The 23,898-nt window shown below is 40.4% G+C and overlaps 1 protein-coding gene across 2 annotated transcripts in view; it reads right to left on the minus strand.

Annotated features, from left to right (window-relative positions):
• Positions 1 to 23,898, minus strand: part of LOC122803611 (stomatin-like) — a 264,536-nt gene that overhangs the window by 189,604 nt on the left and 51,034 nt on the right. Inside the window, exon 1 of one of the 2 annotated variants that reach the window (XM_044073336.1) lies at positions 11,958 to 12,266. The exons of the other annotated variant lie outside the window; for it this stretch is intronic. Coding sequence (XP_043929271.1) covers positions 11,958 to 12,063 — 106 coding nt within the window. The 5' untranslated portion in view covers positions 12,064 to 12,266. Of the gene's footprint in view, positions 1 to 11,957; positions 12,267 to 23,898 lie in introns of those variants that run through there. 2 annotated transcript variants of the gene reach the window in all.

The following is a 23,898-nucleotide window of genomic DNA, read 5'->3' on the forward strand; positions in this document are numbered from 1 at the left end:
AACTGATGGTAGTTTTAGGTTTGACCTTTACATCCAAAGTAGCATCAAAAAATCTCCTCAGAAACTTGGCATGTTATACAAAAACAAGTACCTCCTGAATACAACCACCAAACTCCTGCCAAAACGTACCTCTTCCCATCTCTACTTTACTATGGTCCAGTCCTCAACATACAGTCCTCCTTAAAAAACTAAGCTTGAAAGCTATTATAATAAAATCTCCCAGATTTGCTACAAGGACTTCATCCTTCACATATCACTGCAAAACACTTCTCTCCTCAAACGGCTCAAACTTCCCCACCACCTCACCTACCTTCAATTTGAACTGCACATGACATTTACAAACCTGCAGCCTTAACCCCTCCACCAGCCCTTAACTCCTTGCTCAGTTTGTACCTCTATCACTAATCTCTCAGATCAGAGAATAAATTCCTCTTCACAGTGTATAAACCAGTCCAATCATCTGTCCAAAATACATACTCCTACTCAGTAGCAAAACTTTGGAACTCCCTACCACTAACACTTACCTACCCTCATTTAAATTAGGTTCATAGATTAGTACTAGGCTAACTGCCCTTGCGAGCCATTTTAAACCTAGCCAATTATCCCTTGTGAGACTCAAACCCTGCACCTTGTGTTTGTAAGGCAAACACCTTAACCATTAGGCCATCCTCCCAACCCTATTTGAAAGGATATTTGTGCAAATCATGGATCTGCTCCTGATACAATCCAGGATGAACAAGTCATGTGTTTCTTTTCACCCAACTTGTACCCTCTTTTGCTTCCTACCCACTACCTTACTCCTCTCCCCCTCCTTCCACTGTCGGATGACCTCACCTTATGCACATAATTCCTTTCACAAACCCTTTGCACCCTAATCATAATTACTTTTTCCCCTACAACACTTGTTAGCCTAAAATAAAATACATAAAAAAGCCGAAAGACAAGATGAAGATGGAGAGAAGGAAATGCCACAGAAGTAACAAATGGAGAGGTCAGTACTCAGGCAGTAGATAATGGGGGGGGGGGCAATTTATGTGAACATACAGGAACAAACATGGGCGGCTCAGGGCACTGGTAGGCAGTACAGCTTTAAGGAGTCCTGGTAAAAAGATGGAGAAGCTAAAAGGAATGATGCAGGTGAAGACAGTGGCATTGCTGGAATCATAGAAACAACAGGTAGTGGGATGGGAAGGTGCCACAGCAAAATGATCAGGAATGACAGATAAGAAAAAGACAGAGGTAAAATAATTTCTATAACACGGTATCAAACTGTGATGTTAAAGAGGAAGAACCCCTTCCCACTAAGTAGTACCCTCACAGGGTAAGAATTTAGAATAAATGCCCTACCAGCTAATGGGTACGAATTTAGAATAAATGCCCTACCAGCTAATTTAAAAGGAAGGGAGTAGTGCTGGAGTGGAGGGAGCAGTGCACTGTCTTCCACAAAGCAGGAGGATGAAAGACGGAAGGAGACAGTAAGGAAGACTGCAAGACAGTAATATAGAAGATAGAAAGAGACCATACTCAAGAAGGGTCCGAATTAAACCAGAAGCATCCTGTGTGATTATAAACCACAGGTGAGAGAAGGAGCAGACGTCAGGTCTGAGGTCACAGGGGTCCAGCCAAATGGCGCATTACTATTCCCGAAAAGATAAGCCCTTGGATGCAATCTAAATCAAGACAGACAGCCATGAATGTACAGCCAACTGGTCCACTAGCCAACAATAGTTATGCTATGTGCTTTAGGGCTAGTGGGATTTTAGGGGAGTGGATCATGCTGAACCAGGTACTAGGTAAAACAAGAGTTAAGAAACTGGGAGCTAAATGAGTGAGTAATCAAGCTATGTGAGATTAAGAGCTCTGGAAAAGGGCTTCAAAAACAAGTGAAAAGTCGAAGACCAATGTGGCTGCAATGCAAGACCAGCAAACAGGGCACAAAGAATGTAAAGGGTGGGTGAGGGGTGTCAAAACAGAAAAGACAACAAAAGATGATGAGTGCAGCAAAACATCAAGTTGAAAGAAGTTGGCAGAACAAGCAAGGAAGGGAACAAGAGCTTTTTTATGTACGTAGCTGAAACAAAATAGGCAAGGATAAAATTTCATCATGCTAAACAAAGATGGGAGCAAGATCATGGAAAAGTGGGAAAAAACAGAGTTGTGGAGCAATTCAGTCTTCACAAAGGAAAGCAGTGGAGGGTGCCTTGCTGAGAAGAAGGAGAGAGATAAAGCAGAGAAGTGTCTTTCTGGTGTTTAAACCAAAATGACCAGATGGCATACTTCCTAGAATCCTCAGGAATCTAGACAGTACACCAGCAGAACTCAGATAGATATCTTCAATACATCACTGGCCAGTACAAAAGTTTCAAAGATTGCAGGACAGCAAATGTGTTACACTCTTAAGACAAACCTGAGGAACTACAGGATTAGAAGTCGTAGAAAGAATCCTGAGGAAATCCCGAGTGTTTTCCTAAAAGACAATCTCGCTGATAGTAGCCAACATAGGTTCCTAAATAGAAGCAGAAGTCAGACTTCATACTATGTTAGCTGGGTTACAGGTGAACTTGAAAGGCAAGTAGCAGTCAGCTGTGGTCTACCTGGACTGCAGCAAGGCCTTTAACTCCCCAAGGCCTTTAACTCCTCTTTCTCATGTAGCCAGTACGAAAACTAATGATGAGGTAAGGCCAGGACTGAGGAAATGGACCGATGCATGGCTGAACGGTATGATACGGATGAATGAAGTCAGGAATGCGCCCACTACTCATCAGTGCATTTGCTTCAAATATGTGCGAGAGAGAAGAAAACAGAAGCAACATCTTCACTTACAACACAAAAACAAGTACATCAGCAAAGGATAGGGTGACAAGCCCAAGGAAGGATTTAGAAAAGTCGATTAAGTGAGAAAAAAAGGCAGTAGTCAAACTGAAATTTAATGCAAACATAAAGCAAAGTGCTACATTTGTGCCACAGCAAACTTACAAACCCTATCTATCCCTTAGGAGGACCAATTTTAGAATCAAAACAGGTAATGCTTGTGTTCTTCTAAGCCTTGGTCAAGCCATGTTTAAAAAACAGCACTGGATCAGAAATATACCACCTGCGTAGATTAAGTGAAGAGAGCTGTAGGAAGTACTTGCACTACAGAACACTGACTGAATTTATTAACAGGGGTACAGCACTGATTACTTTTGACTAATTTTGTTCTCAGCCCAGGGCCTGAAATATGACAAGTCATACAGAGTATATACAATAACAAAAACATCAAGTAACAGTAAATAAAATACAAAGAACGTGTTATGCAAAAATCACAAAAGTACATAATCCAGTGAAGTAAGAGAATACCATCACACCAATATCAATATGCATTCAAGTAAAAAGCCTCCCACATATCAAAGGCATGCAGCAGGTGGATTGGACACTCTAAATTGGCCCTAGGTGTGAGTGTGTGTCTTCTGTGGAAGGTTGAGCTGGCAAATCGACACTATAAAACTCCACTGTTAATCGTTCTGCAGAACGTTGTTCCTCTGTGGCGATCCCTAATGGGAAAAACCCAAAAGGAAAGAAGAAGAAATTTTAAGTCAAAACCTTGCTGCACGTTTAGGAAGATGAGGCTAGAGAGAGCAAAAAGTCTGAAGTGGGAGAACTGAAGTAATGGAAACTGCTACAGCAGTTAGAGTAAATAAGCAATAGTAGTTGATCTAAGTCATGTGGCCTGTTGGGTTGCAGAAGCATTTAACTTGATTAAAAGGATAATATTTTAGTAGTCTATGGATCTTGAGGTAAAAAGTGCTAAATTCAGATGGGCAGGACTTCCACAGTTTAGGACTGAGAATTGACAATGCATGGCCAGAGGCAGTCAGTTTGGAAGGTAGGATTTGGGTTAAAGCAGCAGTACAATTCAGGTTTTCACAATACCGCATGCAAACAAGCAATGCAGGAACTTCTCTGCTAGGAATGTCAAAAGTAGTAAATAATCTATTCCACCTCTCCGAGACCGTAAATAATAATTAAACAATTTGCGAAGCAACATTAATACTTAACCATTCTAAACCACTGCTGCCATGTACAGCTAAAAATAATAACTAATACACATGATAACTTGACAGAACAATAAACACCAATTTTACTGATGAAATGTAAACGTTCATTGAATTCTGACAGTTTTATTAACTAAAGAAAGCTGGCTCTGCTTTCAACAAGTGAGTTCCTACAACTTGTTAAAACTATCATATAGTTTCCACTACACTGTTATCGGCCTAGTTTACTTATCTGACATGCCAGTATCAATGGAAAAGCAAGCATACTCCTCTGGATATTGGTAAAAACACTATTTATAACTGCTCCTGGTTAGTCCGTCAGCATCATGGGAAAGCAGTTAGCACCATGAGAGAGGGGCACACCAAAGTAAGCACTCAAAGTCAGTGCACTGACAACAATTCCTGATTAACCAAGCACAACCCAAATAAGCAAATACTTAGAATTCTACTTCACAGGGCATACTACAAGTACTTCAAATTCTAATTCATGGCATGTACTACAAATATAGTTATTTTACTCAATCCTTTTACTTATCTTACGAGCTGCCCTTAACATGCTAATAGAACTTTATGTTTTAACTATACACCTGTCAATCTTCTCTTCCTTTAACGTGTCACTGATTTTCTCACTGTTGCAGCATTAATGTTGTTTATATCTTATACTGTTAATACCATATTATTAATAACATTTTTATATCCTTGTTGTTATAGTATTTTGGCTATTGTTTACTTAAAATTCATCACCATTGCTTTGTATGACTGTTTCATAGGGTTTGCCATTTGGCCTGGTCTTGCTTGAAAAGGGTCTTCAGACCAGTGAACTTACCTATTTAACAAATTAATAAATAAAAAAATAGGTTTTCAATAAAGCAACTTGCTTAGTGAATTGTGAGGGTGTCTCAGTGCATGTGTACCCCAAATATCAGGAGTCAGAAGCCCCACTAATCAGCCAAAGGTGCGCTGTCACTCTTCCTAATACTCTATTTTACCCGAATCACAGAAATGAAGGGGCAGTGACACCTAACTCATCATTCTCCTAAAACTGATCTATACAAAGCAATAACCTTCTGAGATGATTAAAACCAGCCCTAGCCAGACTTCCCAATATTCAATATAAATACAAACTTTCTCTCAGAAAGGATCACAGACACAGTTAAAGTCAGTCAAACAATTAAATCAATATATATGTAGAAACATGCCTGTAACACAAACACATTTAACTGCATGTTTTATCTACTCACTTTCTAGAAGTTAAATTAAGTCCAGTAATTAATTACTGTTAACATGCATACATACAGTGACATTACAAAAGTCAGTGGCAAGTGGGCGAGTGCTGTCCAAGATAAATGTTTAGAAAAGGACAGAGAATGCAAGATGTTTCCAGCTTTCCTCATCCATACTTGAATGCCACCATGATGCTTTCTTAAGTTAATGTAGCACTATACTGTGCCACAGAGAGGCACATAAAATGGGGAGAAGATTAGTCCACAACCTCAGAATTGCAAGCAGTGTGCTCTTACCACTTACCCCAAAAAAATATATATTATACACACATGCGTGATTCTTGGCTACAGTCAAACCAGTGTTAAAAACAGGCAAACCATACCATACCAACATCCAGGAATTCTGGTTTTAGGGCATGTGCAAATTAACTAAATGAGTGCAGGGGCATTCCTAAAAATAGGAGAACCATGGGGCAGCACGGTTACTGAGCTGACAAATGAGCAAGTGTGAAAGTTAGAAGGCACAGTAATATGTACTCTCCAAAGTCCAGGTAACACAAGTAAACATAACTTTGTTCTGCTTCGAGGCAGCAGTGAGCGCTAGTTCTGACTGCCCAGTAATACATTAGCATAGTACAGGAGTTAGCACTTCTGACCCAATGTTTTTAAAAGGAAGACTGGCTACTATAAGATAAATGATAAAAGAAACAGTAAATGCTGACAAGTGCTCTTGAACTGAAATGCCCTTTTTGCAAAACACATTTTCAGAAAAGGCTCAGACAGAAATGCTATACTACAAGTACCTATAATTCAAAAATATTGCAAAGCATGCCTTACAGAAAGTTAACTAGCAAAGAACAGAATAGCAAGACAGTAATATGGCTAATGATAACAAGAAGTCTTGTGTTGCAAAAAAACAAAAAAGTCCCAACAAAGTATGCATTAACAACCAATGTAGTACAGTGCCCCTGACTTCAAAAAACATAGTGGAAAAATGAATAATTAACCCAGAAACATTGCTAAGAGAGAAAAAAAAAAACATAAGCTTTCATAGGTTCATACTAGGCTATCTGCCCTAGGGCATTTATAAGCCTAGCCAGAGTGTGTTCGGCATTCGCCACCCATTTTAAGTTAATTTTGCTATGCCCTTTTTCGAGGTTAGTATACTGTGCCTCTGTCTAACAGTGACATAGAAGTGATACCCGGGGTAAACCTATGATCTCCCATCCACTCATCAAGATTCCTCTTGAAGAGAGTCAATGAGGGACTCTGCCTAACCTGGACTGGGATTTTATTCCAGAGTGAAGGGAGCCTCTGGGTTATGAATCTGTCCCTCCAGCATGTCCTATTTATTTCACTGCTGAGGTTCAAGTCTCTCGAGCGCGTAGCTCGATGGGATTTGGATTTTCTGAGGTGCAGCATGTCCATTAATTCCGGGTTGGACATGGCTTTATACATCAGGCACAGATTGCCTCTGAGCAGGCGGTATGCCACTGAGTAGAGCTGGAGTTTCTTTAACCGGGCAGCATATGGCATCTGTTTGAGCCCTTTGATCCTCTTGGTGAGGTACTCTTGGGGTCTTTCCAGTTGCTGCAGGTGTCTGGTAAGGTACATCCCAAAAGGGGCATTGTACTCAATTATGGGCCTGATGAGGGATGAGTAAAGAGGCACAATGACCTCCCCTGATCTAGATGTGAATCCCTTCATGATTAGGCGGGCTATATAAAATATTTTTTAACCACTTTGGCCATGTGGTTGTCAAATGAGAGACTGCTATCAACTTGGGTCCCCAGGTCCCTAATTACTACTTCTGTACTTAATGGATTACCACCTATGTGGTAATTTGTGGGCACTTTGTTTTTGCCAAAGGGGATGACTATACACTTTTTGGCGTTTAGCTTCAGGCCATGGCTCTGGCACCAGTTGTCTGTTTCTATGAGGCCCTTTTGGAGGATGCTTGTGTCGGCTGGAGAGTCAATTATGGCGCCCAGTTTGCAGTCATCTGCGAACTTGGTCAGCCACAGTCCTTCCGTGTTGGCCTGTACCTCCGAGAAATATATACCAAACAAGAGAGGTCCCAGGACTGAGCCTTGTGGGATGCCACTTATAACTGGTTTGGAGTCTGACATGGCTCCAGCAATTCTAACCATGTGGGTTCTGTCCTTGAGCCAGTTTGCAACCCATCTAGTGACATAGGGGTTTATATTTAAGCTGGTGAGCTTATCTTATAATGCCAGAGTGGGGTATTGTATCGAAGGCTTTTGCGAGGTCCAGGTAGGCTGTGTGGACCACCTTCCCCTCGTCAATGGCCTTGGTGACTGTTTCAAAGAAATCGACCAGGTTTAAGAGGCAGGATCTGCCCTTAACAAAGCCGAACTGGGTAGGATACAGTGTCTGTAAGTCCCCAATATCTTTATTTATGAGGTCCATGATGATCCTTTCCATAGCTTTGCAGACCAAGCTAGTCAGGCTTATGGGGTGATAGTTTCCAGGATCCGTTGAGGCATCACCTTTGTGGAGAGGGATCACTGTTGCTGTACGCCACTCTTTGGGTACATATCCTGTAGTAAGGCCGAGATTGAACAGTAGTTTTAGGTTTGGGTTTAGCTCTTCTTGGAGTTCATGTAGGGCGCAGCCTGGGACTCCGTCTGGTCCCATTGATGCTGTGTCTTTGCTTTGGAGAGGGCAGCTCTTACCCGAGCATCTGAGATGTCAGGGGGGCAGCACTCTTCTGGGATAGATATTTGCCCTTTTGGTGGGGAGAAGTTTGCGCTGAACCTGTCAGCTAGGATGTTGGCAATGTCTGTGGGTTCGGTGTATTTTTTGTCATTTTGGACTAATTCTGAGCTAATACTGATCAGAGATGCCTTCCCTTTTTGGGATTTTGCTCTATCATGTAGTAGCTTCCTCCTTCTATTGTATAGTTTGTTCATGGCTGGGGTCCACCAGACAGGACGTCTGCCTTTGGAGGATTGAGTCTTGGTTTTATTTGGGATTGCATGATCCATGCATACCTGAAGGTGTTCACAGAATGCGTTTATAAAGGATTCTGTGGTCTGGGCTGTATTTTCCACAGGCCCAGGGGCTTTGAAGAATTCCACCTCGGTTTTGATGAGTGTGAAATTTGCTTTAGACAAGTTTTTCACTGTGGTTTTCTTGGCAAGGGGTGGGGTTGAGATGTGAATATCCAGTGAGATTAGTTTATGGTCTGATCTTACCAGTGAGGGATACACTTCTTTTCTGGAGCACAGAGTCCCCATGTTGGTGATGATCAGGTCCAGTATGTTTTCCCCTCTTGTGGGAGTGGTAACAAGTTGTTCCATAGCATTTGAGTTTATAAATTCTAGGAACCTTTGGGCTAGGGTGTTGGAGCTAGAGTAATGCTCCCAGTCTATGTTTGGGTAGTTGAAGTCGCCCAATATAATGGTGTTTGGAGAGACCTTCATATTTTCCAGTGTTCTCAGGAAGGCCGAGTAGGGTTCCTGGGTTTGGGAGGGTGGTCTGTAGCAGGCTATAAACTGGAAGGCAGTTTTACCCACTGTTAGTTGCACATGGATAGTCTCTGATGCTTCGTGCTATGCCACCAACCTGGAGGTGTGGGTATCTTTGACGAATATTGATACTCCCCCTCCTTTTGTGGTTCGGTCCAAGTTTTGGGGCCGAAAAGCATGGTATGAGGTATAACCTGGTAGTGCTGGGATGCTCTCGGGAGCCTTGAACCAGGTTTCTGTTACTGCACAGATATCGATGTTCTCCATGCTAAGGAGAGTTTCGAGTGATTGCATTTTGAGGTTTAGACTTCTGGCGTTGAGTAGCATTACTCTTAGTTTCTTATCCCTTGTGATACCTATGGAGGTGGGTTTGTCTTTTGAGCCTTGCCTAAAAAAGGCACTATAGGGGTAGGCACTATATCCAAAAGCCCAGGGGTGACAGGTGCAAGCCGTCCCTAGCGAAGCATCGTGGCTTGTCGAGCATGTCATCCCAGGCTGACAGGCATTGGATCCCCTTTGAATGACTTGTTGAAATTGATCATCTTGTCTTCATATTGTGGCATCATTCTTGGTGAGGGTAAGATGCTACTTAAGGTCAGGGTCATACCGGCCTGGGCTACATGCTCAGAGAGCTCCTCTATGTCTCTTTTCATGTATAACGTGTGTGAAATCTGCAGTTTTAGAAAAAGTAAAGTTCTTTTCAAAACTACCCAAAATAGTTAAAAATGGAATAGCAACACAAATAATATAACATATGTACGTAACTGTACTGTTATACCAACATACATAGGAATACAAATGACATGCAACATGACTAATCACTACTCGAAACACTGATCAGTGTGGGTAAGGTACAGTCATGATTCATGGAACATGGCATTCCCAGCAAAATATACAAATGACATTTCAAAAAGGAATACATATGAGCAAAAACTTGCTCAAGTAATAGGTGTATATGCTAACTCTTCACTAATTCATGTTCACAGTTATGTTGCTCAAAATTTTTTAGTGTAGCAATTCAACTTGAAATGAAGAGTACAAGAAAATCAGCAGCAAGCGTATGTCTCTCTGTAAGAAACACTTGTATTCACGTTAGTAGCTATACAAGTGTAGCAGACAAGATAGTAATAATTAAAGCTGCTGTATCATGTCAGATTAAAAAGTTCACAAAAATCCAGGAGCTGAGTGATTACATAGGAGAAGGCTAAGCGGCTTGATCAGAGTACTAGTCAGAAGCTGCACAACAAACAAGTTACTCTCATTCTTAGCAAGCATCAGGTTGCCCTACATTGACAAAGTCCTCCTGAAACTGATACATTTGGACAAAACCAAAAAAGGTATAGGCACAGATTAGCAAAAATAATCACAGAAAATTAAATACACTACAGTACAAGCAAGAGTCAGGCTTAAATGTCAGGTGAAATAAAAAACACAAACATTAATTAACTTTCAGATATGATTAGTCCCTTACAACTTATATTTTTCTTCAAAATATAATAATAATAATCACTGATAAAATAAATCAGATGCTTACTCCATTCTTTTTACATATTTTTTCATTATGGTCTTTACAGATTAACTGGTCTTCCTGAACTGTCAGTGCATGCCACTTTTGCATTTTAATGCATCACTGTAAATAATGTATCAACAGTTGTAAAGTGTTTGTATGTACTCCTACTGGGACTGTAATATTTCCATAGTAAATGTACACTTGTTAACTCTTTCAAGTTCTGTGCACATTTTTTGTAATACCTTGCCTCACTGGCTCAGGAAATGACTGAAAAGGATCTTTGGACTGGCTCATCTACCTGGCTAACATATATAAAATAAACTAAATAAAACTTCACTGGTCAAACACCTCATTCTTTTTATGCCATCTTTCCCCCACCCCTGACACCCATATGGTTGTTACAGATGAACTTGTCCTTGCTGACTACCAGACAATGTCACAACTGCATTCCACTTGTCTTCGTTCAGCAAGTCCGATAATGAGGATAAACACAAATGCAAATGGCTGTACACAATGAACCTTGCTGTGCCCTGCCTACCCCTGTCATACCTGGCAGCCATGCATGGTCAACAAAGGCAGGTTTTATTACCATTCTAAGACCTAAATGCAGTCAAGCTTTAAATGCCACATTATCTTAGTTTATGTCTACTAATAATGCTTATTTTCCAAAATGAGAATTAATTGTTCAGTGCTGCCCACTGTACTACCCATACTAAATCAGTACAACCAATATTTGCATACTTAGTTATAACTGACAGACTGGGAAACTAAGTGGGATGAACAGGGACACACTGCATTCAGCAGTGCAGTTTTTTTTTTTTTTACAAGATGTTATGGCTGTAGTGTTTTGTTTTGGCAGTATTACCTACAAACTGCATTACAAAGCATAACGTGTTTGCCCAGTCTCACAAATGTCACAGCATCAAACTGCAAAGTAAATATCATTCTGCTAAGTTGAGCATTCATTTCACAGGACCCCCTTTCGAACCACCAACATACTTGTCAACTGTATCTCAATATGAGGAATGTACTTCATTTTTGTCTTAAAAAATCATTATTCCACACAGAGTCTGTTATTCATTAATATTTTTAAAATATCTATGGTACGTAAGACTGAAACATATCAAATCACCAGAAGTTCTACAGATATGAAGAAACAGTTATTAATTATGTTGCTGTGAGTTTCTTATTTGTAGTTATTAGGAAGTGTTCCACATTTTGTCCCTTATGAAGTAGGGTTCCGCTATAGCTGTCAATTTCTAGTTCGAGAATCAGGAGTAAGGCCAAAAGTAATGGGAGCTGATGAAACAATGGCCCAAAATCAGGGACGGATTTTAAATAAATCGCCAAGTTTAAAAGTAACAGAGCAACAGGTTTTGTTTAATCACTCATTTTCTAAACAAATATAAATATAACCTGTAATGTAATGACATGGATTATTGCCTGTCTGAAATCCTCAATGATTTACCAAAAAAAAAAATTATGAGGGACGGTGCAAAAATATGAGGCAAAGTGTCAGTTGAGAGACACGTGTTCCACATTCTGGAGACAGCAGCCTGAGGGTTATGCCAATGCCCTCCTGCCATGAAGGTAGTATAAAGAAAGGGGTAAAACATACGCATTTTCCTTATTACATCACACACTTCTTCAACAAACACAGGTAGAGATACCACCTGCAAGCTTAAACAGCAAGCCTTACCCCGACAGTCAGTATAAACAACCCCACGTCTTTCGCCTTCAACATTGCTTGACTGTTCACCCTCCGTCACTGAATCCTCTACTCTGTTTTGCTTTATTAAACTCATCCTCACAAAAGTCCAGAGGGATTCTCCCAGAAAATAAGAGCCACCTTTTGCAAAAAGTAGAAACCGCAGCAAAAATGGAGGATCACAGACGTAGAAAACTATACATGGGAGAAACTAAGACAAATCAGCTCTTAACAGTAAACACTATTCAATGCCTTCGCAAAAATTAGCTTAACAGCTTACACCTGCCAAGTGATAAACCACACCCACTGTACGTCAAAAAAGACCCTCCTTTGTTTACATAGTACCCTATAGGGTAAATAGGACCACGTGACTCAAGGAACACGCACTCCTTATCAGAAGATACTATTAGAATGTATGTGGGAGGAGTCCGTGAATTAAAGCGGAACTGATTTTTTTCCAGGTTCGCAAAAAGAAAGCTTTTGAGCAAACTTGGATGCGTTTTTCCTTTATTTGAATAAAGAGTAGGCTTTGTTAGCAGTTAATACAAAGGACACAGGATGTTTGCTTTTCAAAGCATACATATTGTAGTATGGATGTCAGAAAACCATGCAGCTACTAATCAGCAACTTCAAGCTACTAATCAACATTTGCATAATTTTAGTTCTTAGTACCAGCCAGCAGTTTGTTAGGTTCCAGGAAGGAAGTGTGTTGCCAGGAGTACATCTATTAAGCAACATTTAATTAAATTGCAACACAACAACAAAAGATAGCCTCCATATGCAGTCAACCATCCATGGCCATTGTGAACAATGTACTAATGAGGAAGCTTGGATCAGACAGCGATACTGAGGCCTTCCTCATGGTCTTTGGGAGGTATGTGATCTGGAAGAACCAGCCATCAATTGAGTACGACAGATTTTTTTCTATGCATTCTAAAAGAGACCTCTGAAAGCATATACTAATATGGACGAAACAGATGCCCATGATAGCCAAAACCTGAAAAAGGAACTTTTGGAACTCATAAACAAAGACATTGGTAATCTCCAAACTCTGGACCCTACCCACTTTGGATTTGTAAAAGGCAGATCATGTCTTCTAAACCTGATTGACTTCTTTGAAGCAGTCACCAAAGCCATAGATGAGGATAAAATGGTTCACACAGCTTATCTAGATCTCGCCAAGGAGGCTTTCGACACCCCCCCCCCCCACTCTGGAATTATAGATAAGCTCACTAAACTAGGTATAAATCCCTATGTCACAAGATGGGTTGCCAACTGGCTCACGGACAGAACCCACACTCTGAAAGTAGCGGATTCCAAATCCGACTTCAGACCAGTGACAAGTGGAGTACCACAGGGTTCAGTTCTGGGTCCTCTCCTATTTGGTATCTACTTCTCTGAAGTGCAGGCTAACACAAAAGGTCTTTGGCTAACAAAGTTTGCAGATGACTGCAAACTAGGAGCCATAATCGAAACTCCTAACGATGTGGACAAACTACAAAAGGGCCTCACTGAGACAGATACCTGATGTCAAAGCCATGGCCCGAAGCTCAATGCCAAAAAGTATATTGTCATCCCCTTTGGTAAAAACTCTGTACCCGTGAACTACCACATAGCTGGTAGTCTACTTAATGCCGAAAATGTGATGAGACCTTGGGACACAGGTGGACAGTAGTCTCTCCTTTGATAATCACATCGCCACAGTGGTCAGGAAATCCTTCTATGTGGCACACCTCATCACAAATAGTTTCTCATCCAGAAAAAAAGAGGTCATTGTTCCCCTCTACTCATCACTCATTAGACCCATTATAGAGTACAACGCCCCTTTTGGTATGTACCTCACAAGACATCTACAACAACTGGAAAGACCACAGAAATACCTCACAAAGAGGATTACTGGCCTCAAACAGATGCCCTACGCTGACCATCTAAAAAAACTACAGCTTTACTCCATCGCATATCGCCTACTCAGGGGCGATCTCTGCCTAACATACAAAGCTATGTCAAACCCAGAGCTGTTGGACATGCTCCACTTAAAGAAATCTCAATCCCTTCGAGCTACACGCTCTAGGGACCTAAACTTTGTCACCACAATAAACAGAACATGCTGGAGGGATAGATTCCTATCCCAGAGATTTCCCATACTCTGGAACAGACTACCTATCTATGTCAAAAAGAGTTCCTCATTAGCACTCTTCACGAAAAATCTTGATGATTGGATGGGAAATGGGAAATTCACCCCAGGGATCACTTCTGTGGCTCTGCTCGACAGTGGCACAGGAAAATAATTTTCTTGGGTGGCGAAAGCCAGGGTACATTTTTTGGCTAGGCTTATATAGGCACTAGGGCCAATAGCCTAGTACCTACCTATGAACCTATGAACTACAGCAGGTGCTTCATCAAAGGCGAAAGAAAACATATTTAATCACTGAACATTCGCCATGGACAAAATGATAAGGTTACAAATGGTTGGTATGAAGTGCTTGTTGAGCCTGTGATTAAAACTCTATGTGAATGGTACAGGAACAATTTTAGATATAACAGTGGATAGATTTGAGAGGGCAGGGCACTACCTAACAATTTTTGAAAATGTGTCTCAAAATGATGTGCAACCTCTGAGCACCTGACAACCCAAGCAGAGTGTTTACTATTGTGGAAAAGTGCAAATCTTATGCCAGGCCTCAGCTAAGTATGAGTTGGTGCTTGTAAACACATAAGTAATGCATGTGTTTAAACAAAAGCATTGTTATCGGAACTAGTTACTTCAGTGTTTTATGGAAAGACACCTAGCAAACTAGCAAACTATGGTACCGCTTATGGCAATACCTTTATGCTTGTGCAATCTAGCCTTCTAACAACAGTCAATCAGCTGTTAAGCAACCTGTCATCATCATCAGCCCCCTTTTTTCCCATTTTCTACATGGAGTCAGGGTGTTGTGTCAGCTGTCGCCATCTCTCTCTTCAATGCCATTATCATACTTTATTCCACACTCATGCCTGACTGTTGCAGGTGTTCTCTCATGCACTCCATCCACCTCTTTGCTGGATGCCCTTGTTTCCTCTTGCCTTCTTCCTGTCTGTGCAAAATCTTCTTTACCACATTGTTTGTGTAATTTTCTGCACATGTGCCCAAGCCATTGTAATCTGTTCTCTTTGACTTTTTCTTGCAATTGGAGCTACTTTGGCTTCTGCTCTTATGTTTCCATTTCTTTATCTGTTCCACAGTGTGCATCCTACCATCCATCTCAGGCAGTTCATCTCCATTATCTCGAGCTTCGTCACAGCTCTGCTTTTATTGCCCAGGTGTCTGTGCCATACAGTAATATGGGTCGCACCACTGTTTTGTACATCTTGCTTTTTTAACTTCTTTGGCAATCTTCTGTCATATGTTACACCTGACACTCTGCACCTGTTGGCTGCAGCTCCTCTGATTCTAGCTTTGACTTCCTCATTCAGACTTCCCTTCTCCTCACCCCCCCACCTGTTAATCTATTCTACTATTTTCCCTTCTATCGCAAGTCTTAGCTTTTTCTGATTTCCCCCATTTTTTTATCTGTACTGTTTCATCCCACATGCATTCAATTTTGCATTTCATTCCCCTATCTTTTGCTGAAGTTCTTGTTCATAGTCTACCTGTAATTCCACATCATCTGCATACAGCAACTTTGTTGATCTGTCCCTTCCATCCTGTTTGCTAATGTAGTCCATCACCAGATTGAACAGCAGTGGGCTCAAGAGCTGAACCCTGATGCACACCCACTCCCACTGGGAATTCCCCTCTGAGACAGAACACTGTTCATACTTGAGCCACTGGGTCCTAAGCAAAAAACTAAAAATGTTCCACAGAATAAGTCTGATATTCCCAAAACTAACCAATGAGAGAACAAGGTGAATTGGAACCACTGCTGAAAATCGCTAGAAACTGTTGAAAACGTAAAATAAATTTTATTGAACACTTTGAAATCAAAAATCTAAGTTATAAAGAACGCAAGTTAAATTTTTCGCCTGTTAGGCTTCATCAGGCTAAAATGTATTCGGACATCCCATGTACTTTAATAAATAGAATAAACTAAGGTCACATGATCTAAAAAACTTGTTTTTGAAAGTAACGTAAATAAGGTTTTAAAGTAAAAGACTCATTTAAGCAAGTTTGAGTATTAGCATTAAAAAGTAAAATCCATTTTGCTTCTTCAAGTTCAGTTAAATCTTTTTAGAGTTCCACCACGTAAAGGCTTATTAGTAGCTCATAAAATCAGAAATTTTAAAACGTGTGTAATGTTAGTTTCTCGAATATGTCTGTATAAAGCATTTGCATCAACTTGTCTCTTAATCTCAGCTAAAAGACTTGATATCCTTTCCTTTAGTTTCCTATTTGTCTTTCCAATGTAGAATGCTGGGCAGTTTACACATCTGGCTAAATAAACCATTCTTTGTATCACAATTTCCGTAAGAATTAACCTGAAAATCTGTATGCAAAACTGGATGTTGAAAATGTTTGGATGTATCAGTATGGCTGCAGAAAGTACATTTATTATAGGTTCATAGAACGATACTTGGCTATTGGCTTGAAGGCCCTTATAAGCCTAGCCAAGAATTTCACCCATGTTCCCACAAAGTCAGCACCTGTTTTCCCTGTCCAGCAGGGACACAGGTGGATCCCAGGGGTATATTTTCTGTTTCCCATCCAGTTGTCCAGGTTCCTGTTAAAGAGGGTTAGTGAGGTACTCTGCTTGACATGGAGAGGAAGTCTATTCATCAGATGGGGGAGTCATTGGGACACAAATCTATCCCGCCAATAAGTTCTATTAATGTCACAGACCAGGTTGAGACCTTGCGAGTGGGTTGCGTGAGGGGAGTTTGACTTACGGATATATGCCAGACACAGGTCACCTCTGAGCAGTCTGTATGAGACTGAGTAGAGGGATAGGGCTTTTAGCCTATCTGTATAGGATAGGTGTTTGAGAACCTGAATTTTCCTGGTCAGGAACCTCTGTGGTCTCTCCAGCTGCTGCATGTGCTTGGCAAGGTGTATGCCAAAGGGGGCATTGTACTCGATAATGGGTCTGATAAGGGTGGAGTATAGGGATGTTATAACCTCCTTGTTCCTGGATGAAATACCCTTACTTATGAGGTGGGCCGTACAGAAAGCCTTCTGTACAATGGAGGCAACATGGTGGTCAAATGTCAGATTGCTGTCAACCTGGGTGCCCAAGTTCCTCACAACTGATTGCATGTTTAGTACGTTGTTATTAATGTGATAATTAGTGAGGACATCATTTTCCCCAAAGGGGATAATGATGCATTTCTTGGTATTCAGTTTGAGGCCATGCTTCTGGAAGCAGTCATTAGTTTGGTTAAGGCCCTCTTGGAGGATGTTCATATCACTAGGTAAATTTATGACAGTGTTCAGCTTGCACTCAGCTGCAAACTTGGTCAGCCACGGATCACTGGTTTTGGCTTGCACCTTACTAAAGTATATCCCAAACAGTAGAGGCCCCAAGACTGATCCTGGGGTATGCTGCTTGTTACAGGTCTACTACTAGAGGTAGCTTCCACTATTTTGACTGAGTGAGTTCTGTCAGTGAGCCAGTTAGCTACCCATCTGATACCTAGCTGGGAGAGTTTATCTATTATGTCTGAGTGGGGAATAGTGTCAAAGGCTAGGTCAAGATAGGCAGTTTGCGCTGTCTTGCCCTCGTCCACGGCTTTGGTGACTGTTTCAAAGAAGGCAACCATGTTTAACAGGCATGATCTCCCTTTAACAAAACCAAACTGTGTGGGATCAAGCATTTGGAGGTTGCCAATGCCCTTGTTTATAAGGTCCATGATAATGCGTTCCATGGCCTTGCAGATCAGGCTAGTTTGCCTGGGTCGGTGGACACTCCACCTTTGTGCAGAGGGATGACAGTGGCTGTCCTCTATTCTGTTGTAATGAAGCTAGTGCACAGGCTTTGGTTGAATAGGGTGCCTAGTGCTGCTGAGAGCTCTTACCTGAGTTCATGTAGGACACAGCCAGGGATGTTGTCAGGTCCCATGAAGGCTGTATTTTTTGCCTTTGAGAGCGCATTAATAACCTGCTCCCTGGTGATGAGAGAAGGGGGGGCAGGTGCTGGGTATATCCTTTCTTGAAAGTAGGGAACTCAGTCATGGATGAGATATACTCAAAAAAGCAGTTGAGATATGTCCCCACGGCAATGTATTTCTCTTAGATGTAAAGATCTTTTTGGAAGAGGAACACATTATTTAGCAAAATTACAAAATTAGATTCAATAGGTCACTTGTGCCTGTCACCTGACTTGTACTTGTCACCTGTACCGATTGGCTAGACAGAGGGATCGAGCTGGGAAAGATGTGCAGCAGGTAAAGGTGATAAAGGATAGTGAGGGAAGCATACTCAAAAGTGAGGAGAGTGTGTTGAGCAGATGGAAAGAGTACTTTGAGGGGCTGATGAATGAAGAGAATGAGAGAGAGAGAGAAGGTTGGATGATGTGGGGATAGTGAATCAGAAAGTGAAACAGATTAGCAAGGAGGAAGTACGAACAGCTATGAAGAGAATGAAGAATGGAAAGGCTGTTGGTCCAGATGACATACCAGTGGAAGCATGGAGGTGCTTAGGAGAAACGGCAGTGGAGTTTTTAACCAGATTGTTTAATGAAATCTTGGAAAGTCAGAGGATGCCTGAGGAGTGGAGAAAAAGTGTTTTGATATCTATTTTTAAGAATAAGGATGATGTGCAGAGTTGTAGTAACTAAGAGGGATAAAAGGGATCAGTCACAGCTTGAAGTTATGGGAAAAAGTACTGGAAGCTAGGTTAAGAAGGGAGGTGATGATCAGTGATCAGCAGTATGGTTTCATGCCGGAAAAGAGCACTACAGATGCGATGTTTGCTCTGAGAGTGTTGGTGGAGAAATATAGAGAAGGTCAGAAGGAGTTGCATTGTGTCTTTATGGACTTGGAGAAAGCATATGACAGGGTGCCTAGAGAGGAGTTGTGGTATTTTATGAGGAAGTCAGGAGTGGCATAGAAGTATGTAAAAGTGGTACAGGATATGTACGAGGGTAGTGTGACAGTGGTGAAGTCTGCAGTGGGAGTAACAGATCCGTTTAAGGTGGAGGTGGGATTACATCAAGGATCAGCTCTGAGCCCTTTCTTATTTGCAATGGTGATGGACAGGTTGACAGATGAGATCAGACAGGAGGCCCCGTGGACTATGATGTTTGCAGATGACATTGTGATCTGTAGTGAGAGTAGGGACCAGGTTGAGGAGACCCTGGAGATGTGGAGATATGCTGTAGAGAGGAGAGGAATGAAGGTCAACAGGACTAAGACAGAATATATGTGTGTGAATGATAGGGAGGATAGAGGAATGGTGAGGATGCAAGGAGTAGAGGCGGTGAAGGTGGATTAGTTTAAGTACTTGGGGTCAACAGTTCAGAGTAATGGTGAGTGTGGAAGAGAGGTGAAGAAGAGAGTACAGGCAGGGTGAAATGGGTGGAGAAGAGTGTCAGGAGTGATTTTTGACAGATGGGTACCAGTAAGAATGAAAGGGAAGGTCTACAAGAGGGTATTGAGACCAGCTACATTGTATGGGTTGGAGACAGTGGCATTGACAAAAAGGCAGGAGTCAGAGCTGGAAGTGGCAGAGTTAAAGATGTATATATATATATATATATATATATATATATATATATATATATATATAAGGTAGAGTGAATAATGTTTGTGTTCAGAAAATTGAATAGCATATCTAAATTTGATTCTACCCCATGCCTTATGTGAATGAATGAATAGAAAAGTTGAGTAAGGCTGCATTTCTGTCCATGTTGGACCTGACTAAGGATTAAAGGCAAATGCCGGCTAAGGAGAAAACATCATTCCCCATACCTAATGCCCTTTATATTATACTCTGATGTTATTTGGCCATCATGGAGTGATAACAAAAGTTCATACACATATGAATAGGATCCTAGCACCATTAGCAGGTATTCAGAATTTTATCCTGACAATGAAGTTTGTTTTTCTGAAGACTTCGAAAGTCACCTTGCCAAAACTCAGGATGTTCTAAATTATTAAGACAAGCTAGTTTAAAAGCAAACCCACCAAAGTCTAAAGTGGGTATGGCTGGCTGAAGCCCAATATGTGGGCTATATGATAAGAAGGGGAAAGTAAAGCACCAGCCAGAACAAGGCAGAGGCTGAATGTAATTGGCTCATACCCACCACTAAAACTAACAACTACCCCAAATATATATACCAAACTTTGTCACTACAGCCTTCCCCTTGATTAACTTAGCTGAGGGACAGGCCTCCAGAATGTCAAACGGATGGAAAAGACAGCTCAGGTGTTCAAGATGTTAGAGAAGGTGTGTTTTGAATCCACCCATTTAGCTCTAGACTTCCCTAAACAATTCATAGGGTTCACAGATGCCTTTGAAGTATGCTTAGGACCACTACTCACACAAGTTGTTGAAGAGTAGGATACCAATTTTCTATCAGCTATAAGTTATGTAATATTGAGAAAAGACCATTGTGTGAGTGTTTGGCTAGTAAATGGGCTTTACCTGCTCTTATTTATTATCTCTTGGACTGAGAATGTTTATTGGCTGCAGAGCATGAACATTTTCACTCTCTACAGGTAGGCAGATAGTGATGTCATGGTTACCAGCAGGCTTTTTCACTATAGCCATTCCAGTTTTAAAATAGTGCAATGTCCAGGTTGCCATTAGAATGTAAAAGGCCTGCCAGATAATATAGTCCATAAGCAGGTGCTAGAACCAACTGTTCTTCATAAGAGAGAAAATATAGTACAGTAGCTGCTTTGCTAGTTTCAGTCACTAGAGACAGCAGTGGAGAATGTAGGCAAGATCTCGCTGAACCTATGTTATACACAAGAGAGTGTGTTGTAGACAATAAATACAAGCTTTACAGGCAGAAAACAAAAAGTCCATCCATCAACAACCCCTTTATCCCATTATTGCACATAGAATCGGAGTGTCACTTCAACAGTGACAATCATCTGGAGACAATGTAAAATGTCATGTGAGGATAAAACTAGCATTGTTTTAGGACTGAACTCTGTAGGGTTGGAATGTGTGTTTGTTTCTAACCTCAGAAGGACTTCTAGGAGGAGTCTGCATCTTTGAGTTGAAAAAGACACTTTTTTGAAAAGTGGAATTATTATCCTGCAAAGGAAAACTGAATTTAAGTCTTCTAATTCTGTTGTGCCAAGAACATCAATATCTTTCATCTCTGATGTAAATAAACTATTCAGAATCTTGAAAAACTGATTTTGTGTTTGTGTGACTGCTGCTGGTATGACTGCACATATATGTATATATAAGTACAGTGATGGCTGCTCCTTTTATATGTGTTGGCCTAGTAGGATCAAATAGCATAGGGATGGATGGGTCCTTTAGAGTGATTAACTCTAAATTAAGCAAGGATAATGTGGAACATCTCCAGAAAGCTCAGTGCAAGGATGATATATTAAGTAGGGCTAGAGACATATATATATATATATATATATATATATATATATAGAGAGAGAGAGAGAGAGAGAAGAGGAAATTGGAAACCAAAAGCCTGGAACAGACCCACTGCATACCCATACTTTGACCTAAGAAGTGATCTATTATAGAGAGTAAAATCCCCCCAAAAATGCACAGATTTAGACTGAAGTTTCATGTCTGGTTATTGAAACCAATTATCTAAAAAGACCAGCAACAAAGCTTCACATCAAAATAAAAGAATAAAGGTGAAAGCATAAATCAGTTTCACTCTAAGTAAAAGAGCCCTGCAAGTGAATACAAAATTTAGTCTGAGGTGTCTATGTAGAATAACTAGAGAGAAAATGAACAGACACTACACTTGTAATTCTAAAACCTTTTAGAACACTTGTATTAGTGGACAGGCACCTTCTGGGTAGTCATTTTGGAATTGACAAAACAAAGAATACAGTACTGGCTAGATTTTAGATTTTACTGGCCTAGTGTTACGAAGGACATAGAGAACTCTTGTGCTGCCTGTCCTGATTGTCAAAGGACAGCTCCATCCCAAAATTTAAGAATCTCTCTTTCTCTCTAGTTAATCTACATAGACACCTCAGACTGATACCTTTAGTCATTGTAGTCCCATTTAAACATTAGCACAATTCACTTTTGAAATCAAATAATGGCCATCAGCAGACTGTGTAAGCATTGATTGTGTAACCAAATTTCCTAAGGCAGTACCCCTGTGCATAGTCAACAGAAGGTCCATAGCAGAATAACTGTTGTTCTTCTTTGGGTAGAAATTCCATGAGAGAGTCTTCCTGACCAAGGCACCCCTTTCATGTACAGCATAATGTATGAGCTTTGCAGTGGTATAAACGGAAACAGCAAAGGACATCTGTATACCACCTTCAAACACTTTCTAAAAGAAGGGCGTTCCATATAGGGAATTATATATATTGTGATATTAAAATGAGGCCCATGTAGGACATGAATTGCTAAATTCTGGCACAGCTTGCTTTAGCTCAGAAAAATCACAAAACTAGAAATTATTTTATGTTAAAGAAAAGTGAAAAATGGATACGTATTTTCATGATAATCATCTCATAAAATGCACTAAGCACTTGCAAAATATCAAATTCAGTCCTGAAACATAAGCTCGACCTTCTAAGGATTCCAGCTACAAGACAATGAATCAGAAGTAAACCATTTCTCTGTCTTCGGGATATCACTAGTGATCCATGATGCTAAATTTGATTGCAAAATGTTCTTCCAGACTGCAGTTCAGAGCATGTGTGAACCATATTTATTTATTTATTTATTTATTTATTTTATTTTATTGTCATTTGTTAACTGGGTTGGTACAACTGAGCCAAAGGCCCATTTTCAGTGGACCCGAGGAGATAAGCTCCAATAACAATTACAGACATGCCAAAAAGCAGTAAGTAATACAAAGATTAAAAATTACAATAGTAATATTGACAAGAAACATTTACATAAAATGAAATCAACAAAGACAATATATTTATATAAGTTTCAAAAAAATCCAGTACAATAGCGGCAGGATAATCCCCGAGTAGGAATATTTACAAGAACCTGATTGTAGATATATTGTAAAAATAGCGGCAGGATAATCCCCGAGTAGGAATATTTACAAGAACCTGATTGTAGATATACTGTAAAGAAGAGCAAGAAAGAAAAACAGAGAAAAACTTAAAGTAACCAAAAGTAGAATTTAGGAAGAAATCAGTTAGAGATCAGATATTAGAGCTAATGTGCAAGAGACGCAGTAACCAGTCTTAGAAAATGCCAAATAGATTTTTAAACTGTCCTGCAAAAGCAGTCGGAATGCAAGCATGGCCTAAGCACTGTATTTACTGTCTATAACGTCTGGAGATAAAAATATGAAGGATATTCTATTTTTCCTTTGACTTCTTCTCTTATTAAGTAGAATTAGTTTGTTGTTATACATGTATCATGGATTATTTCAGAAAGATGTTACATAATGTAGGTTAGGCCAATTAGTACTATCCCAAATGTTACACTTGAATGGACTGGAACAGTATTAACAGTAATAAGGTGTTCGGTACATACTTTTTTGATATATGAGAATTTAATGCTTAGAATAGCAGTGAATATGTTAATTGTTAAAAAGTAGTCAAACTACTGTGGTTTACAATGTTTGTGAGGTCTGGGAATACTGCTATAAATGTCCAGTTTGCAGACTTCCAGATTTGTCAGTTCTGCACTTACATAACTATCTTTCAGGCCCACATAGGGTGAAACCAAGAACTGCTGAATGTGAGTAATCATGCTGGGGCAGCTGAGAACAGGAGGTAAAGATAGTTGTAATGCCCCATCAAGGACAATACAGTTTGGAACAGCCACAACATGACCAGAATACTTAAATGGAACAACTATAAGGCAACCCGAATAATTAAAAAG

This window comes from Protopterus annectens, chromosome 5.part1 (assembly GCF_019279795.1).
Source record: "Protopterus annectens isolate FY-2018-M chromosome 5.part1, PAN1.0, whole genome shotgun sequence".
Lineage (NCBI taxonomy): Eukaryota > Metazoa > Chordata > Ceratodontiformes > Protopteridae > Protopterus > Protopterus annectens.